This window comes from Diadema setosum, chromosome 1, assembly GCF_964275005.1.
Source record: "Diadema setosum chromosome 1, eeDiaSeto1, whole genome shotgun sequence".
Classification (NCBI taxonomy): Eukaryota; Metazoa; Echinodermata; class Echinoidea; order Diadematoida; family Diadematidae; genus Diadema; species Diadema setosum.
In genome coordinates, this window is record NC_092685.1 from 32,351,699 (window position 1) to 32,371,450 (window position 19,752).

The 19,752-nt window shown below is 39.8% G+C and overlaps 2 protein-coding genes across 3 annotated transcripts in view; one reads left to right on the forward strand and one right to left on the reverse strand.

The window, feature by feature from the left end:
• LOC140229822 (placenta-specific gene 8 protein-like) overlaps nucleotides 1–19,752 on the reverse strand; it is a 187,711-nt gene that overhangs the window by 149,122 nt on the left and 18,837 nt on the right. The window lies entirely within an intron of this gene.
• Nucleotides 1–19,752, forward strand: part of LOC140235467 (RAC-gamma serine/threonine-protein kinase-like) — a 105,172-nt gene that overhangs the window by 74,201 nt on the left and 11,219 nt on the right. For both annotated transcript variants that reach the window (XM_072315497.1, XM_072315502.1), the window contains 5 exons: nucleotides 453–564; nucleotides 12,220–12,367; nucleotides 14,072–14,203; nucleotides 15,668–15,733; nucleotides 17,867–18,058. In XM_072315497.1, the coding sequence (XP_072171598.1) occupies nucleotides 453–564; nucleotides 12,220–12,367; nucleotides 14,072–14,203; nucleotides 15,668–15,733; nucleotides 17,867–18,058 (650 nt within the window). The remainder of the gene's footprint in view (nucleotides 1–452; nucleotides 565–12,219; nucleotides 12,368–14,071; nucleotides 14,204–15,667; nucleotides 15,734–17,866; nucleotides 18,059–19,752) is intronic.

The window sequence follows — 19,752 nt, forward strand, 5'->3', positions numbered from 1 at the left end:
TGGCGATCATATTCCTTCTCAAAATTGCAGCATTTAGAAGGCAAAGCTGCATATGTCATCTAAAGATTAATCTCATTACTGGCCTGAAAAATGAAAACAGCCAGTGTAGAGGAGTTTGTTTACATTTAATCAGCCCATGTCAGGATCAGGAATCTGTTTTTTGTTGCTGAAGAATTATCATACATTAAATTCAGTGAATTTAACAGTGCTACCCCTGCCATTCAAAATGTAAAGTCTATCAACTGGAAGAATAAAACAGTGTAAAAAGATAAGATGTTTACATATTTTCATATTGCATTGTGGTATGCCTTTAAAGCATCAAATGACCACCCATTATTATTATTTTTTTTTTTCTTGGGGGGGGGGGGTGGCTGGGTGAAGTCTTCTTTGAATCCCTTCTTATGATTTATGAGTTCATCCTCTTGTCTTACCTGCTTGTGTTTGCCTTCCAGAATGCCAGATTTTAAAGACAGAGAAACCAGTTTCCAACACATTCAAGGTTCGCTGCCTACAATGGACCACCATCATTGAGAGAACATTCTCGGTCAGCTCGGCAGAAGAAAGGTGAGCACTGGAACCCCTGACCCATGAACAAGCCTTGCTAAGCCAAGTGTGGCCCAAATCTCCTCTGTTTCCCCCCCCCCCCCCCACCCCCATCCATGTGCTATGACAAGGGAAGGAGGCTTTTCCTGTAGATGGGCAGAGTGAGATCTCACATCATGTCTTCAGAGACTCCAAGCCCAAGCACCTTTCGAAAGGGAAATTCTCTCACCTGGAACCACTAGCAAACTGGAGACTCCTGATTGCATGATTTATGCGCACACTACATTATGTGCCGGTAGCACACATCACACGCTTAAAGCGCAACATTCCCTGCAGCTGGGTTCTTGGGCCCTGAAGCTGCCCCTGGAAGCTCTAAGGTTGTAGATGTTCCCTCATGCTATCTTAGCGTTGATATTTAATGTATATGATAAAATTAATTTTGAGCGGGAAAAAGCTAAATTCTAAGTTGGGGAAAATACATCTTAAGTGGGAGACACAACAGCTAGAGAGGGAGAAATTCAAACTTTAGTGGGAAAGCAGGAGACATTGAGAAAATGGTCACAAAGAAGCAGGAGATATTTAGAAAATAGTCTCAAAGTGGGAGAGTTGAAGTCTATCAGCTCCATCTTTGTACCAAGCATTGTCTGCCTGTCTCAGATTTAAAAGGGAAACTCATGCCAGAAACATGCTTTTCCTTCTCATTTTTTCCCCATAAAAGATTAAAATGGAAAAATGAAAGGCAAGAGTACTTTAAATGGCTCTTATGCGTGGTGATCACAGGAGAAACATTTCCTGTTTGCTGATACCCGTTCCGACTATTTGCAAGTAAAAGGACAATACGCTGCACATGCAGCAAATTTCTTACCAGATTCACAACACACACTCCTGAATGATCTGACTGATCATCCATGTTTGGATTCTTTGTGAGAGAGAATTCTCTTTTGAAAATGGCAAGAACATACTTGCCAAAACATTGAGAGTGGGTAGGCCCTTTTTAGGGCCGCATACATACCCAGGAAAGAATGTGTGATGCACCATTATGCCTTCTACAACCCAACGTTCTACTGCCACGGAAGCCTTCAAAGATTTCATCACTGATGTGGAGCTTTTGGTTTATTAGTTCAGATTTAAACATCATATTGTGGCTTTTAGACATTCTTAGATGGGCATCACAGTTAATGCACGAAGAAGAACCAAAGTTGCCGTGGTAAATCTTGGGCATGGTTGAGGAATGCATTCTGTCATACTGATCAGTAATCGTACAATGCTTGCATAGAATTTTTGTGTAGTGTGTATTGTACGCATTGTGATTCAGATATTAGTAACTGGTGAGGATTTAGTGCTTAAAGGGATGGCAAAGTTTTGATCAAGATGGGGCTTCAGGTTTCCAAATTTTTTTATGAGATAATGAGAAACCCCTTATGAAATATTAAAAAGCATACAATTATAAGAGGTATATAAAGTTTATTTGATGAATATTGGTTTTAAAATGGCTGATATATATATTGTAATAAAAGGTGGGACCTGCCTTTTATTGGGACTTCTTTGTTTTACTATGTTTTTGGATATCTCGGCCATTTCAAAACAGATTTTCATCAAATAAACTGTGAATTCCTCATAAAATTTTATGCTCTTTAGTATTTCATAAGTGGTTTCTAATTATCTCACAAAAAGTTCAAAAATCTGAATCCCCACCAAAACCAAAACTATACCATTCCTTTAAGTTGCATTAATACCAGACACTTGTTGCTACGTCATGACAGTATCAGATGTACAAGTATGAATCTATGTATATAGACATGAATAGCAGCATATCTCCTCATGAGCCCCTTGAGATTTTCACATAATAAGAAGCCATGGTTGGGGGGGGGGGGGGGGGGGACATAACCAAAGCCAAAGTCCTGTCTTAGAACCGGAAGTCTGCATGTCAGAAATATGCTCATTATTCTCAAGAGTTTAATTGCGTGACATGGTATTATATTCACACGGTCAACTCATCCAAAATATCATGGAGAAGAATTTTGGATAATGAACAGATCCTGGAAATTTGTTATGTTGTTGGTTAATGTTTTTGTATCATTGAAAAATGAAATGTGTGATTTCTGTGTTCTCTCAGAGTCATAAGGTTACCTATCATTTTATTTAGTCTGAAATGAAAGCATACCTCTTGTGTCTGTGTCTGTGTGTCTGTCTGTGTGTGTGTGTGTGTGTGTACATATATATATATATATACATGTGTTTTCAGTATCTAAAGACAGGGTGTGATATTGGTATGTTTGTTATTTCTATGGACATACAGGATGTGTGAAGTGATATTTCTTCAAGTGTGGTTTTCCAGCGAAACCGGCACATGTCTTGCCAAAGTCCAAATGATGTGCCACTTCAGAAACGTGTCGGAGGCTGTTTGTGTGATGTACCCAAGTGTGGTAGATTAAATAGATTCAACCCTTTTAATAGGGCTTGGTGTTCACGAGGATTGCGTGGGAAAGAGACTCCAAGTTGCATCAGGGGGCCAAACCACGTCCTGGAAGTCTATGTGAAAGTGTAGACTTTACCGTTTTCCCACATTGCTGATGAGATGGGAAAGTGGGGAAATAGAAGTGCCTTAGCATCATTTGTATGAGACGGCACTCCATTTATAGCGACAACCAGCTCAGACTACAGCTGTTGTTACATGGTGATGTGGTTGATGTTACCATGAAAATGTAAAGCAAGATTATTTCCAGCAAGATAACTTTCCTCCCTCCAGCTTCCTCTCATCTGAGAATGATATAACATGAAGAATCTCTGACATGAGAATGATATGATAGGGAAAATTTATGATATGCCAAGTTTGTTGCTTTTTTTTTTTTGCGACTGAGTCAGTTCTGAAGTTGGATTGTATGCCACCACTGTTTGGTTTTCCTGATTTGTCTGCATGCTAATGGAATGAATGAACTTGAAAATAAACACAGAGGCTTGCTTTTGTGACGTCTTTGTTGTGGAAACATGAAATTTCACTGAACGGAGATGTCCGTGGGTGTGCGTGTTATTGCTGAGAGGCCAAAATTCAAGCGCTGCAAAGCTCCCTGCTGATTCAGATCTGCACAACACAATAAACGGCATGGTAAACACACCTTCCAGCTAATTTTGTTCTCTCAGCTCTGCCGACAGTGTGGCAGTTATCTCTCTTCTCTGCCATACAAGGGAAGCTGTATAATTAATGTCCAGAATCGGTGGTTGCTATATTTGAAAACATGTTTATGAAAATGATGCACAGGGGATAGATTGAAAGCATTTTTTTTCGCTCTCTCTATTTTTTTTTTCTCCTCTCTTCGGCACTGGCAAAATATTTGTTTGGTTGGTTCTGAATAGGAAAGAAGCCATTTTTCTATTTCCAAGGTCATGGGAAAATGTGATAGGGCTTGAAATTTTTTTCTTTGTCTCAAATGGCGGTGGCTTGTCGAAGTTCAAAGCCCATCAAAACAAGCTGGTATTTCATGTGTGTTTTCAATTTCTCCTCAGTCACACAAGGTTATTCCATGTGAGCACCTGTTTGTGCGCTTCTCAGCTCTGTAGCTCCTGTGACTCCAGAGGTCCCCTCTAACCTGCAAACGAAGGAGTCATGTCTGGGAGATGAGATGGTCTCAGGTTGGACTTGGTCGTCAGAAGTTTTGTGTGCTGCCTGCAGTTTGACCTTTGTTTGTGATTAGCTTTGAACATCTCAATCTGTACTTCTGTCCAAAGTGAATACAGTGCCAGGATATCTTACTCTCAAGTCTGTGCTGTGTTTATAGACAGTCAGTGCTGGCAGACATTACCTACAGTATAGCTTGAGTGGCTTCTGATCTCAGTGAAACTTTGGGGAAACTGCTCTCCACTTGGATCATTTTTATGTGTGCATTGTGTTGTGGTTGCACGCCACCAACAGACAGTATTGATGAAGCTGGGACACCTTCTAAAGATGTCACTGTGCAGACACGCACGGAAACGTTGCTGGTCTGCAAAAATTATCGCTGTGCTGAACAATTTGAGCAAAAAGTGAGCATTATTCATTCTCTCGCCCCTGTTGTCCCACCGTTTTTCTTGTGTGTTGATTGTTTTCTTGTTTTATGTATCACAACCGTCTTTGTTTTGCTTTGCTTTTGTTTTTGTTTTCCGTGTTCTCTGTACACTCAGTATAGATGGTAAGCCATGGATTATAATGACTGTGTTACGGGGTGGTTGATTGTCAGTGGGTTAGATACCTCCGCCAATGGAGGAGGTTATGTTTTCGTTACCGTTGGTTTGTTTGTTCGTTAGTTAGTTAGTTTGTCCGTGTGCAAAATAACTAAAAAAGGAGTTGATGGATTGGGATGAAACTTGCAGGAAAGGTTGAGAATGACACAAGTAACGAACGATTAACTTTTGGTAGTGATCCGAGAATTTTGGGGAAATTTATGAAGGATTTTTGATATTTTTGCAGGTAGGGTCAATGAACTTGGGAGTTCAGGCTGCGCGTTTTTGAGGTTTGTATGCGCGCACTAAAGTGCGTGCTCTAGTTTCTGCTAGGGCGAGGCGCGCTGTACAGCTGAGGGTTTATGACGTAACAAAAGGTTCTATATTGGGAAATCGGGCCACTTTCAGCACACAATGCTATAAGTACGTATGGGTGGAAATCACTGATATGTCTATGGAAGAACAAGATCAGTGGTGGAAATGAGCTGCATGCTTGGCGGAGGTCTGCGCTCTCTGAGTGCTTCTCTAGTTAAAATAGTAGTGGGGTTGTCAGAGTATAGATACAAATTGCAGGGATTGTTAAAACAAGTTAGCTAGTCTAGAAGGAAAATATAATGAGTAATAATGAGTTCCCATTGGGAGCGGTGATGTAAAATATGTTCAAATTGTTACATTTGATGTATATGTGTAGGTCAATTGTATCACAAAACATCCTATCATATAAATATCATATAAATATCATTCTCTCTCTCTCTCTTCTTTTGATCTTTAAAATAACAACAACAACATATAAAAATTTTGCAATAAAGCCTAAAATAAAAGAGATATTACTATTTTTCTTCACAAAACATAATTTTATATACAGTTTATTCTAGAAACCACTTTATTTTAACTATTGTTCACATTTTGAATATTTAAAAATACAGTACTTAAACATTGATTGTACTGATTAACATTTTTACATTGGTTGTTTCTATCACTAACTTACATTTTAGAACTATTTTGAAGCACTAAAGCCGGGTTTTTGTTTCATCTGCAAATGGTAAACAATGCCTTTAGCCATTTAACTCAGTCTTAATATGCTGCTAGAGCAAAGGAATGCATTTCATCTAATCTTGCCACGGGGGAAGTGAAACAAGAAATGTTCCCATCAGACAGCCTATCATGAAGAGCTGTTACTCCAAGTGTTTGTTTGGAGCTCTAGAAAGCTTCATGTTTGTGACTTGCTTGGGTGGGGCAAGCCAGAGTTATACGGTGTAGTCATATCCACTACTTGACTGAGATATAGTCCTGTGACTTTGACTGTGTGGTGATGAGCTCTTCTCAGGTGCTTAAAGGACAAGTTCACCTTCATTAACATAAGGATTGAGAGAATGTAGCAATATTAGTAGAACACATCATTGAAAGTTTGAGGAAAATCGAACAATCCGTTCAAAAGTTATGAATTTTTGAAGTTTTTTGTGCAGTCACCACTGGATGAGAAGACTACTGCAGTGTATGATGTCACATGCGTAAAACAATATAAGGAAAATATCAAGAGAATTTCACAAAATTTCATCTTTTGAAAAAAGTACACATTCCCTTGACTCGTTACTGACATATGTTATGGGTAATATTATTCCCATTGCCTTAAAAAAGAGGCAAGTCAAGTGCTCTTTGATTATGCGAAAAAAGTGAAAATATGTTGAATTTTCTTTATATTTTCTTTATACTGTTGTACTCATATGACATCACGAGCCTTAGTAGTCTCCTCATCCAGCAGTTCCAACACAAAAGTTTTGAAAATTCATAACTTTTGCATCGATTGTCCAATTTTCCTCAAACTTTCACTGATGTGTTCTACTAATATTGCTGCATTCTCTTAATCCTTCAAATGTTAATGAAGGTGAACTTGTCCTTTAATACAGCAGAATGGAAGATTTTTAAATTGTAAAAAAAGATAAAACAAACAAAATTGTGAACTTCTTTTCTTTTTTCTTTTTTTTTTCTTTTTTTTTTTTGGGGGGGGGGGATTGGTCAAAATAAGAAATTGAAACCCTCAAATCCTTTTCCAGTATCCCCCAATAAAAAAAAAGAAGTGAAAACAAAACAAAACAGCAGGGAGCTCAGCATATGTTGGTGTAGAGGAGTGAAAGTTAGACATGCTGAAATTTAGCATGCATTCAGTGAAATGAGTTCGAAGGGTCGGATAAAGATACTGATTTAGTAAGGGAATGTCTGTGAAGAAAATAATTAACCCATGAGGATGAATTCTCAGTAATATGGCAGAACCTATTTCAAGTGGATCAAGTCCCACCCCCCCCCCTTGATGTAGGATTAACAATTGTTCTGTCGCTGTGCTCTTGCAGAGTCGATATTCTACATGTTACATTGACAAACTGCGTTTCCGTGCAACCCTTGGTTTTGCCTTGCAGTGGAGGGGTTTTCCCCATTAGCACTTTGTCAAACAGTTTCACCTTGGTAGGTAGGTATGTCAAATTAGCAAAGTAGTTCAAGCTGTGCAGAGCCTCGTCTGTTATTTGTAGTTTTGTATCCTATTTTCAGCCCTTCCGTGTTGCATTTGTGTACATATCAAATCTTAGTAGACAAAATAAAAAAAAAAAATGAAACAAATCTTGTCTTGGTGTGCAATGGGAGAAGGGTTGACAGTTTAATGAGGTTATACTCATTTTGAGTGAACATCCAATTGAATGTACTCATTTTTCCTAGAAGTTAGCTTTTCTGAAAGTTTGCCCTTTTTTGTGGGGGGGGGGGGGTAGGGTGGGGTGGGAGGTAATAATGGGCATTGTATCCTTATGAGCACATGAATAATCTATTTTATTCAATAAAATGAAGGGTTCGCATGAATGTGATAGTCAAAAATAGTATAATCAATGGTTTTTAATCACAGAGCTTCCTCCTCCTCTGCCTCCTTCATGATATTTCTTTCACTTTGTTTTCCTTTTGCTGTTTTGCTCTTTCTCCGAGTTCCTCTCAGTTTAATTATTGGGACGTTGCCAGGCTGATCTTGCACTCCATTGAGACATCTGTCCTGGTTTTATTTTCTGTTGCACTGACATACATCATACCTAATAGTTGTTAATCCTATTATCTTGGCATGAAATATATTGTCATACATATTTGTACTTGTTTTTCCCTCTAGAGGTTTTTGCCGGGTTGTGTGAAGGTAGAGTGGGCTGTGATCTGCACACACCTTTCAAGTATGACAAAGCTTCAAAGGCAGATACACTACATTTGACTAAATATTGTATGATTTTTATGATAATCATTTTATGAAAGCATCCACTGTACCAAGCAGGCAGTTGCCCAATAAATATTATAGACATTCTCACGTCCTTGGTGAAAGCTACATACTTGCAGTAATATTTCATTTATCAAACATTAACTACAATGTTGAAAGAACTACCGTATGCCACAAGCACATAAAAGCCTTGTGAATTGTGAGATTTTCCTTACTCGGTAATACAGTTGAACCGCTCGTATCCGGACAAGTCGGGACTGGGGCTCGTCCGGATAAGGGATTTGGCCGGATACGGGAGACTCAGTGCTTTATACATGTACATATACTTAGACCCCGTTTACAGTGCGAGGCTCGGCCGCGGCTCGGCCGCGGCCGAGCCCAGCCCCGCTTCAGTGTAAACGCGCAAAAGGCCAAATGCGAGGCCAAAATTGGCCTCGCATTTGGCCTCGCTCTGGAGGTGGTCTCGGCCGCGGCCGAGCCGCGGCCGAGCCCGGCCTCTTCTTGGTGTAAACGCAAACTGGGCCAAATGCGCGACCAATTGCGCGGCCAATTTTAGTCTGGCTTCCAAACCCTCTGCCTGTATCTTTAGCTATTCACGATATTAACCCCCTCAACGTGGAAAACTAGTATAGTTTAAGATGGTTTTGTCCTGCAAAGGATTTTTTCGTTCGGCAAAGGCCTTTGCCCGAACGGCGACTTCGTCGCCACGGAATTCATTTGGCAAAGGGTCTGAAAACCAGACAATACCAAATTACGTTTGTTTACAAGCAGAGCGCCACTACGACAAAATATTGAAAGGTTTGAATGAAAAGCGCGGCCGAGCCCAGCAGTGTAAACGGACAAAATTGCGAGGCTCGGCCGCGCAATTGAGGCCGGACTCGGCCACGGCCGAGCCGCGGCCGAGCCCGGCCCCGCACTGTAAACGGGGTCATACACATGTACTGATGTAGCCCATTGTAGTACCGCATGTAGTAATGTGTATACTGCAACCTTTTCATTGTTACATTTGGGGATGTTTCGGGATGTTGAAATGTCTGAAGGTAAGAAATTTGGAAGGAAATTTGATGCAATGTATGTTAATCATATTGGAAGTAATATGTAATTCATGTGTGTTTGGGTAGGAGTTCTCAAGGAGTTGGGAATCCCCCTTTCTTCCCGTGATTATAAAAAAAAAATCACGGCGAGATTGCGTCTGGATAATAGAGAGATCCGGATAAAGGGAGGCCGGATAATAGAGGTTCAACTGTATCTTCTTTGCAAGGTTGCCATTTTGTGGAGATCCTTACCCATTGCATTTGTATTGTTGTGACTAGGATCTCACTCCAGATTTCCTTGTAGTTTTCATGACAAATTTATTCTATTTAAAGTTGTTCTATGCTATGAGACAACTCATATCTCATGCACTCATGCTTCAAAATTTAGAGTAGAACAAGCAATTGCGGAACAATATTTCATTTCTTATTGGTTCACCACTATGCCTATCAATCCTTATGGCATTCTGTGTAGGCATTGTTGGTGTGACACTAGTCTAGGTAAAGGGGGATTTCCCTTTCATGGCTGAATGCACTTCCATGTGTTTTGTCTTTACCTTTTTTTTTCCCTGCCAAGGAGGGGGGGGGGGGGGGCCTCAGTACTCATGGTAATTTCATTCCAAACAGAGTGTAATATCGGCAGAGCACTTGTGCGAGAATGCCAGCTTCAATGCACAAAATGTCATTGTTGTGCATGAAGTGTGGTATTGACGAACAAATCTGGCCACCAGAACATGCACACAGTCACTGCCAACAACAAACCACCAGTGTGCTACATCTTTCCATGGTTTCTCGGATTAGGAATCAGAAAGTTTGTTTGTTTGTTTGTTTGTTTCAGTTTCCGTCTGAGAAGGCTGGATAGCCAATACTATACAGCTTCACTAGCTGGTCTTCCATGGAGTCTAGTTCGATATGAGACTGACCACTTCACAGGGTTATGCACCTTGGACTTTGCGATGAATAAATGAAGTGGGATCTTTTATGTGCATGAGGTGTGACTCTCATACATGGGTTACCCAAGGGACAGTATTTTGCCTCTTACTAGAGTGACAGTATGATATACACACAACATTGTGTAGCTAGACTTGGGAATCGAACCTGGGTCATATCGATTTGGAGGCAGATGTGCTACCGGCTGAGCCGAATCACCGCCCTGTTTGTCTTTGTCCTTTAAAGACATTAGGCCCTCCATATTCAATTTATTTTTAGCTTTATAACTATCATATGGTTGTAGCCAAAAATGGTTGTTCAGCTGTAAACAGATCAATATAACTGTACTTGATTTGAAGTATATACACATATGTTTAAAAAAAAAATAATTTGGTGATATAACACTCATGAGGAGGTGTTTGTTTCTTTCCACCTTTCTCTCTCTCTCTCGGGGGGGGGGGGGGGGGTAAGGACTCATCAAAATGTTCTAACTCCTTATGTTAAACAGTGAGGCTGTTTCATGTATAGTACTATATTTCATGTCATTCAGGTGCAGTTTGATATCTGTAAATGAAATTTAGCACATACGGAGGAACAAAGTGGGAAAGAGCTAAATGCAATATGCACCCGGACACTTCTTTGGTCTTTACAATACTTCACAGTCTCGAATTTAACCTCAGAAAAAACTGTCAGGAACTCCTGATCCTCAAAAAATTACTCCGCCTAATTTTAAACCATATACTGTGTACACTATTCTTACTAATATATTGCATTTGTTCCCAGGCAAGTGGACAAGTGGTTTTGGGACAAGTGTGTTGTAGGTTGTTGTTCAAATGATGTGAAGAGCACCAACTCAAGGAAGTATTCTCATGGGATAGCATGCTGCATCGACAAAGCGTAGTTTCAGATTGAGATCTGGAATCTGAACCAGGTATTGTTGTCTATACAGCGATGTGATCAGCAAGGCTCTCCAAAAATAAGCTCTTGACATACAGTATCTTTTAAAAACAGTTTCTGTTATGGAACCCAAAGTGAGAGGTTTGCCTGATTTGAGATAGTTGAGTGTCGACGTCACGTTCTGTTGATGCTCACAAATATTTGGTGGTAGTTATGAAACCTTGAAGTTCAAAAACATTGTTGATGTCCTCTTATGATTAAACTCTCATCATTTTATGTATCTGATTTTGACCCCCGTATAACAGTCAACTTGAATAGTATGTGGAATTGAACTTAAAATAGCTTGTGTCTGTCTGATTGTATCGGTATCATAAACTTGCTTACTTGTGAGTTCGCCTTTTTTTCTTTTTGGAGTTTTAAGTGAATGCAACCACCCAACTTTCCCTTGGACTGTGTGTTCATCAAATAGTTATTAAGTGCCGAGCAAACATTAGGCATACAGCCATGATTAGTAAAGTAGACCACTACAAGAGTCTGCTTCATTACGAATTCATGACACATCTAGCAGTTGGTTTATGCACAAAAGTTAATCCTTTTGATGTCATGTTATGGATCGTAACCCAGAAAGTGGCTTGTTAATCATGCATTTGGATGATTGTTTCATTTGAAATTCATTCTGATGCCTATCAAATGAGATATTTCTGCCTCTGACACAAGGATTCTATATATTCACAGAGATGAGAGATCAGATGAGGAAGATTATTCATGACTTGTTTATTAGACAAGAATTTAGTCTCCTGGTAGCAGACTCATTTCTTGGAAGTGAGGCTCTAGTGGGATATTCCTTTGGTAAAAATGAAACTATGTATATAGAGCTTCACAGTTTTCGTTGTAAACAACAAACCTGAAAAGTCCTGCTGAGCATTACTTTAATCATTTCATTCAAAGTACTTGCCTTTAAAACAAATTGATTTTAGCCTTTGTATGTGACAAATAGAATAGGTATTAATGTTTTACAGTTTCTGCCAACAGTTGCTAGTCCATATAATAAAAATGGATGTTTGTCTCACTTTCCTTTTTTTTTTTTTGTCATATTTTTTCTTTCTTTTTGTAATGGGTGGGATGCTTTGTGATTGATGCAGTTCTTTTGTCTGGTCTGTTATGGTGTAAAAGTTGTATAGTGAGAAGCTTGTGTAAAATACGCATGTTGGTTGTGTATATACAACACTGTATTTAAAGGACCTGCTCATATCTAAACACCTCTGTTTATGTCTTATATTACATATTTGTCTTTTTTATTTCCTTGATTCTCTTTCTGTCATTCTGCTTCTCTGTCTCGCTCGTCTCTCTGCTTCCATCGCTGTATCATCCACCTGGCAGGGAATCGTGGGTTCAGGCGTTACAGAATGTTGCTGACTCACTGCAACGACAAGAGAAGGAAAAGCTGCAGAAGCAGGAGGCCAATGCAGCGAACCGCGAGCAGAATGACGGTAGTGTCACAGGCAACGAGCAGAAGCCACGGAAAGTGGTGAGTGAGCGTGAAAAGGCTTGCGAAGCGAACGGACCTTTCCCCCTCCCCCCCTTTATTTCTTATTGTTTTTATGTGTGTGTGCGTGCGACCCCAGTTGATTTCCTGCAAAAATCTTTGTAAAATCAGTCATGCAACCTCTTCTCAGGTTTGATTTTTTTTTTTGTTGGGTATTTTTGTTTTTGAGAGGCCAGAATGTTTTGTGTCCTGCAAAGGCCTACAAGAAATGTTGCACACAGGCTTTTAAAAAATAAGCACTGGGTAGTGATGACAAACTCCCACCCTTCAATGTAGATTACTTGCACAATTTGCTTTTTTTTTTTGCAACGTGAGTTTTGTTTTCTAATCATTGAACGATTCTGTTGAATCATAGTCTTTTGACAGACGTTAAATTTCAATCTATCTTTTCAGAGTGAGGATATGTAATTGTAAGTACATTCATTTCCAGCTGAGGATAGTGTCTGATATTGATATCTGTTTCCTTTTTATTTCATTTTGTGGAACTCTAAAACTTTAAGGAATGGTACAGTAGTGGTTTAGATGGGGCTGCAGGTTTCCAACTTTTTGTGTGTGTATTTGTGAGATAATGAGAAACATCTTATGAAATACAAAAGAACATGTAATTCTAATGAATTCACAGTTTATTTGGTGAAAATTGGTCTTGAAATGGCTTAAAAAAAACTGATCCTAATAAAATGTGACAGGTGATGACTTTTATTAACCCGTTGAAGACTAGTCCCGAGTATACTTAGGCAGGGGTCTATGGGAAATGGGTGTTGTAGCAAAATCAGCCTGTCCTCAACAAGATAAGGATCTCTTCACCATCTTTTGGATATCTTGGTCATTTCAAAACCAATTTTCATGACATAAACTTTCAGTTCCACTCAGAATTGTATGCTCTTTAACATTTCATAGAGTGGTTTCTAAACATCTCGCAATATATTAAAAGCTGAATCCTCACCTCAACCAATGCTATACCTTCCCTTTAACGTATCATCATAAAAAAGAGAAAGAATATGTGTAAGGTGTGTTCTTTTAGCGAATAAAACACAAGGGTCCACTGGTAGAATCAACATTGATAGCATTCTTTTTTTCTTGCGTTTGCGCATAACATCAAATAACACATGCTTGATGTGGCGTCACAAGGGTGTTATATGAAAGAGAGATAACCCATGTGTTGATATGCCCAGGCAAGCTACTGTACATGAGCCTGGTAAAAGGTCGTGGAAAGTACAAGTCATCCCACCAGAGTGGAAAAATTCCCCCCCCCCCCCCCAAAAAAAAAAAAAGGTCCTTGAAGAAACTGACCTGTCTTCTCTGATTGATCATGATGTCATCCATGACATTGAGCCCTCGAACTTTCTTTGTCATTCTTTCAGGCTATTGTAGCAGTAACCAGTCATTGGATGTACCTTAAGTTTTGAAACGAGCCCTAGAATTGATTGTCAAACCCCCATACCATGATGATGAGCTAACAATTCAAAGATGATAAAGAGGCCCTATGAAATAAACATTGGAAAGTCAGTAGTCTGGAAAATTGATATACTGGAACATTGACTGTGACTTTGAGTTTTTGTTTGTTATAATGTCGAGATCATTTTGAGATTGATAAACTCGTAATGATCAATGCCAGTGATCTATCTCCATCTCTTCTTTTTCTTCTTGTTCTGCTGCTCTGTGTCTTTGCTCTGTGTTTCTGAGCAGACGATGGATGACTTTGAGTTGCTCAAGTGTCTAGGGAAAGGAACGTTTGGAAAGGTCATTCAGGTCAGAGAGAAGAAGACCGGTGAGCTATTTGCCATCAAGGTTCTCAAGAAAGAGGTCATCGTACAGAAGGTCAGTCACATCCCATGCCCTCTCATCCTCTCCTGTCACAGTACATGTACAAACAAAGAAAAAAAAAAGAACGATACATGGCCTTCAGTGAGGGATATCGATGCATTCAAATTCATTATGTTCTCTTGGCTTGAGATTTCTGTTTGTGGGAATACCAAGAGTTTGAAGGTGGTGTTGATTTGTCCTATATGAATTCTTGATAGACATAATATAATGTTTAGAACAAGTCTGCCAAAGATGAATTTGCTACTATCGAGAGACTCTTACAAATTCCAGGAGCTTTTATGTGCTATATGTTAGAACAAAAGAAAACAAAAAGAAATACATGCTGCATTCATCCTTGTTATATCTTTGAAGTAACATTTCAGTGTGTGCATGAAGTTGTACACTGGAATATACTTCCCATGTTGGGCAATATCTTTGCTAAATTGGGATATTAAGTAAAATTTGTTGTAACATACAGGAGTTATCATGCAGGATAACATTTTGATATTCACATTTTTAGCAATAGAAGAGTGATATGGATTATGACCACGATTACCAGCATTGTTTGGATGTGTGATTTGTATACTCTAGGGAAGCCAGGTTCTGGCACACAGGACCTACAGTCACACAATGATCATAAAAAAAATCAAGCCTGTCTAGCCAATGTAATTAGTTATTCGCATTAAAGATCACATTGATTTACAGCTTTATCAGTGTCAGCGTTATATTCAGTGAATTGCATTTTTTTCCCCCTCGTGTCTGGAAGAGGGGAGAACCTCAGTCGTTCAGACATGCTGCTGCTCACTTTGGGGAAGCCTCCTGTAATGAGTTAACGTGCCGTATTTTTCCCCTCCTACTGCTCTCGGATCTTTCCTCGTCTGGGAGGGGTGTTGTCACGAATAGAGTGATGAGCAATTCAACGGCTTCTTGCTTGAGTCAATTGAATGTGTGAATGTGTGTGTGTGTGTGTGTGTGTGTGTGTGTAATCTTATGGCCCCTAATTGGAAATTTGTGACCGTATTCTGTATTGCGGCATGTCGAACGAGCCCCACCAGAAGTGTTTTTACTGCTCAGAAATTAGACATTAATGTCCAGAGCAAACACAATTCTGTGAACTTCCCGTTTTGGACTCGTTAACTTGTCAATGTGTTATTTTTTTTTTTTATTTTTGTCAACGCATGCTTGTCTGTAGATACGTGTGTTTGTGTGTGTGTGTGTGTGTGTATTAAGCCGTATATTGGTTACTCCACAGAATATCAGTTCAATGGTGGAGCTGCGTGGGATACCCTGGGTAGCGACCATTGTAAATGAGTGCCTTCCGCTGTCGATTGGACACACATGCGCCGTGTTTCCTGTTTACCATTTGATTTAACCTCTCTCTCTTTCTCTCCCTCTCTCTCTTTCTCTCTCCCTCCTCCCACCCCCCCCCTTCTCATTTACCCTCCCCATTCTGTCTCTCTCCTTTCACCCTCCATGCAGGATGAGGTAGCACACACACTGACGGAGAACAGAGTGTTACAAAAGACGAGTCATCCCTTCCTAACGGTAATCCTCCGCAGTGTCATTTTAGGGGAAAAGGAAAGCTGTGTCCCACAGCCGTATGTGTCCTGTTTGTTCAATGCAATAATGAATGAATTGCTAGTCGTCAGCACTGCTTTACACTTGTGCTTTAGCTGGGGGAATCTTGTCAAGAATTCTGAGTGTTAATGTGTTTTCACCCTTAAAGTTGCAGCTTTTTACTTTACAGTAGAGGGATCCAAAATGATATTGGTTCATCATTGCTTTATTCATCCATGTACATGTATATTCCATATCCATTTGTATTCATATCAACATTTGATCTGTGGTTGCAATGTAAAGGTCAAAGCCCACATAATTCTTTCATGCCTTACTGTAGGATACTTAGGTACTTGGAATTAGAATTTAAGTCATGTTTTTTTTTCCAATAATGTATTTATGAATTATTCATGAAGCACCCAGAAACATAAACATTTTTTTTTTCTAGAGGGTCATGCAAAATTTGAGATGCAGGCAACATAAGTTATTAAAACTTGAGTTCTACTCTGCAAGCCATGCTGGGTGGTTCAGCACTGAAATGTAAAATGATTGGGAATATGATATGGGTAGAAAAGGCACAAACTACTTCGTAAAGATTGTCCATGGTGTTATCAAAATAGGAAACATGAATGCTTCAAACAATGCAAATACTGCTCTGAGATCAAAATGTAATGTTGTATCCATGTTATGACATATGCAAAGATGCTTCAGGCAATAGGGAAAACAGGAAACAGGAAAGATCACATCTTTAGTGGTCAAATTCCCATCCCATTCAATCTTTATTATGTATAGAGGCAAGACTGAAGTGAAGGCAGGAAACTTTCTGAAAACAACATACATTGTTATGTTTTCCTCCCAGTCTGAAAATATTATGTCAGTGATTAAACAATCAACATGTTGGATCTCTTTTTCACTATTGGGATTGAGGAAGAAATATTTACATGTATTTTTCTCGGTCTTTGCGAAATTCTGCTTTGACCATGATATAGGATTAATATGATGCCATTTATATGTAGAGGTGGGGGGGGGGGATGTGTCGTCATGAAAATGATATCAAACTTAACATGTTGTTCAGTAGTATGCTTTAAAAAAACACACACACAACAACCCAAAACTGCAGCCGAGCAAGACTGTGATGATGACTAGGGTGTCCCCTCGAAAAGCCACATTGCCCAGGGTATTGGAGTTACCCTTTCCACCCCATCCCGCCCAACTGTCCCTGCCTGCCATCGATTCCTATTTCTGTTCTGATCGAACTGGCATTCAGTGTCATAGTCATGGCCGGTCCGGTGGTGGAGTCTGCTTATATGTAGCACCACGAGGTCTCCACGTTGTGAGTGCGTGGCCAGTCCAGGGAGCCTGAGTCACCCAACCTTCGCTAGAATGTCGAGCAAGACAAACAAGTTGATTTATCCCTGTATCTGTCCCAGCCCCTCCAACTCCCAACCCAACCCAGCCATTGCCCCGTGCTGCCTTATGGCGTGTAAAGAGGACATGACACACCCCTCGCTTTCCCTAGATATACTCATGGACACTCTCTGTAATCTTACTCACAGTCAGTAACTCGTAGACAATGCTGTAAGTTAATACGACATGTTCAGTGACTTGAGAGTTGCTTGTCTTTTGAGTGACTTATGAGTTTTATTAGTGTGGAATTCTGTGACATTCACATTAAACCTTGCTCATGTATCAAATGAGAAAATGCTCGTGTGAATGATATGAGACTAAGAAAAACTACAGACATGTTAAGATAATGCTTTTAAAACCAAGTATGAACACTTAGCAGAGTTATTGCTACATCAGATATCATTTATGATTCAAAATGACCTGTACAGTTGTTAGCAAAGCATCATACCAATTTGATACACAGTAGGTATGGCCGTAGCAAAACAGTATATGACTTTTATATGTATGGTATATCTTGTTAATCAAAAAATTGCTTGATTCAAATCTGATTGGTGTGAACACTACTTCTACCAATCAATGGACTTTGGATAGATTTGTCTGTGGAGAGGGGGAGGCTATGTTGTAGATACCGTTTGAGCTTTTTCCCCTCCTAAGCATTTGGTATCGTGGCAAAGCTAACATAGTTTCGTCCGGTTCTTTTCTTCTCCCACCCAGTCCCTGAAGTATTCGTTCCAGACGTCAGACCGGCTCTGTTTCGTCATGGAGTATGTCAACGGCGGCGAGCTCTTCTTCCACTTATCACGAGAAAGGCTCTTCACTGAGGACAGGACGCGGTTCTACGGGGCCGAGATCGTGTCGGCGCTTGCTTACCTCCACGAGCAGGATGTCATATACAGAGATCTCAAGGTAGAGTAGAGTGGCCGTCAAATTTTGACCCACCCTCTGGAAGCCATTATTAAGTTTGATTTTAAAAGAATTCAATGTCTGTGATAAATGAAAACTCAGACAACAACAACAAAAATGATAAATTGACACTTATCACACCACCATACATATCCAGGGGAACACTGCTGCTTAGCCACCATTACTAGCACTGGAGGATTAAACTTAAATGCACACACCTGTAATCAAGATTCACTTTCTCATCAAAATGCCACGATGCACAGGCTTCTCCATGTTAGTTTGTTATAAACCTGACTCTTTATGTCTACACGTCTACATTTTCCCTTGAAAATCCTGTTGATTTGTACCTTGGGTAAATGTTGTTGTGTTTGATTTATAAAAGCTTTCTTAGGTGATAGAATGCAATTGCAGTTTTTCTGAAGAGAAGTCACTTCTTGCCCAAGAGCAAAGTTGCATCAGGCAAAATTTTACATGACCTACTGCTTTAGATCCCTTCCGATATTACAATCAAGAGCAGTTTTACAGAACAGGACTTATAAGTCAATGGTTTGGTGTGATCGTATTTGACATACAGATGAGCCCAAATTTCTAATCCCTCATAGAGCAAGTGGCATTCCAAGGTTGATATCTATTGTGAGAACTTGGGGGAGGGGATTCCATGAAGTGTCCAGTTTGGCAACAGGAGTTTTTTCCTTGCCAGGGGGCCAGCAATAAAACACCCCACAGCCCAGTAGACACAGTGTCACCTTGTAGCTCCTTCTCAAAATGATGACTCATTGCAAGGCGTAGAAAACAGTCCCCCTTGTTACATTCCAGCAATGGGGGCAAAGCTATGGGGAGGGGGAGGGGCTGGAACCTGCACATTTACACAAGCAAGAGTGCCTTGTGGGATCGAATGACTTCTGTTTGACTTTCCACTCGCACCAATTTGCAGACTACTTGAATGAAAATTCCTTTGCACTTGAAGTAGGGAATACTGAGGAAAACTGCACGATGGGTCATGCCACTCACCAAAATCTATTAAAGCCCAGCCTGTTGAGAATTAATCAAAGTGCACATGTACCAAGAAATACCAAATGTGCTTTTGTCACCCTAAATGATTGTTATACTGCTTATTTTCATAACTTGGGGAAAGAAAGGAAATCAGCATGGAAAATGAACATTATGTGGCGTTTAACCCCACAAGTAATTTAATTGTCATTTGTATCTGTGCAAGGGCTATGGCTATTTTCTATCATGCATTCTTAATTTTCAAACTCGGCATTTTGATATTGTTTGTTTTTCATCAGAAAGCATTGATTAGTCCTAGGAGCAAGAATAGACGAGAACCCATTCCGACGTCACCAGGGGTTGCATGTCATGCCCGATGCTTTAATCCTTTCACCGAGACCCTATCTTTTAATTGAGTCTGAGAAAAACATGTTTACACCTTTCTCATAGGGTGAATGATTTTATTGTGACTGTCAGACCAAATTTAGAACAGCTTTCATGGCAGTTTCCCTCAAAACTAGACAAATGTTTTCCACTTACAGCAAACATGTTTCTGTATTCAGTAAATGCCTTCTATTTAAATTCACAAGTGATAGATAAATAAACAAATTAAGCTGAACCTTGTTTGAGTTTTAGATGCTTATAGAAAACCTAGGACAGCGGACTGACAAAATTGCTGTTTTGCAAAGAAGATGTCAAAAAGTGAT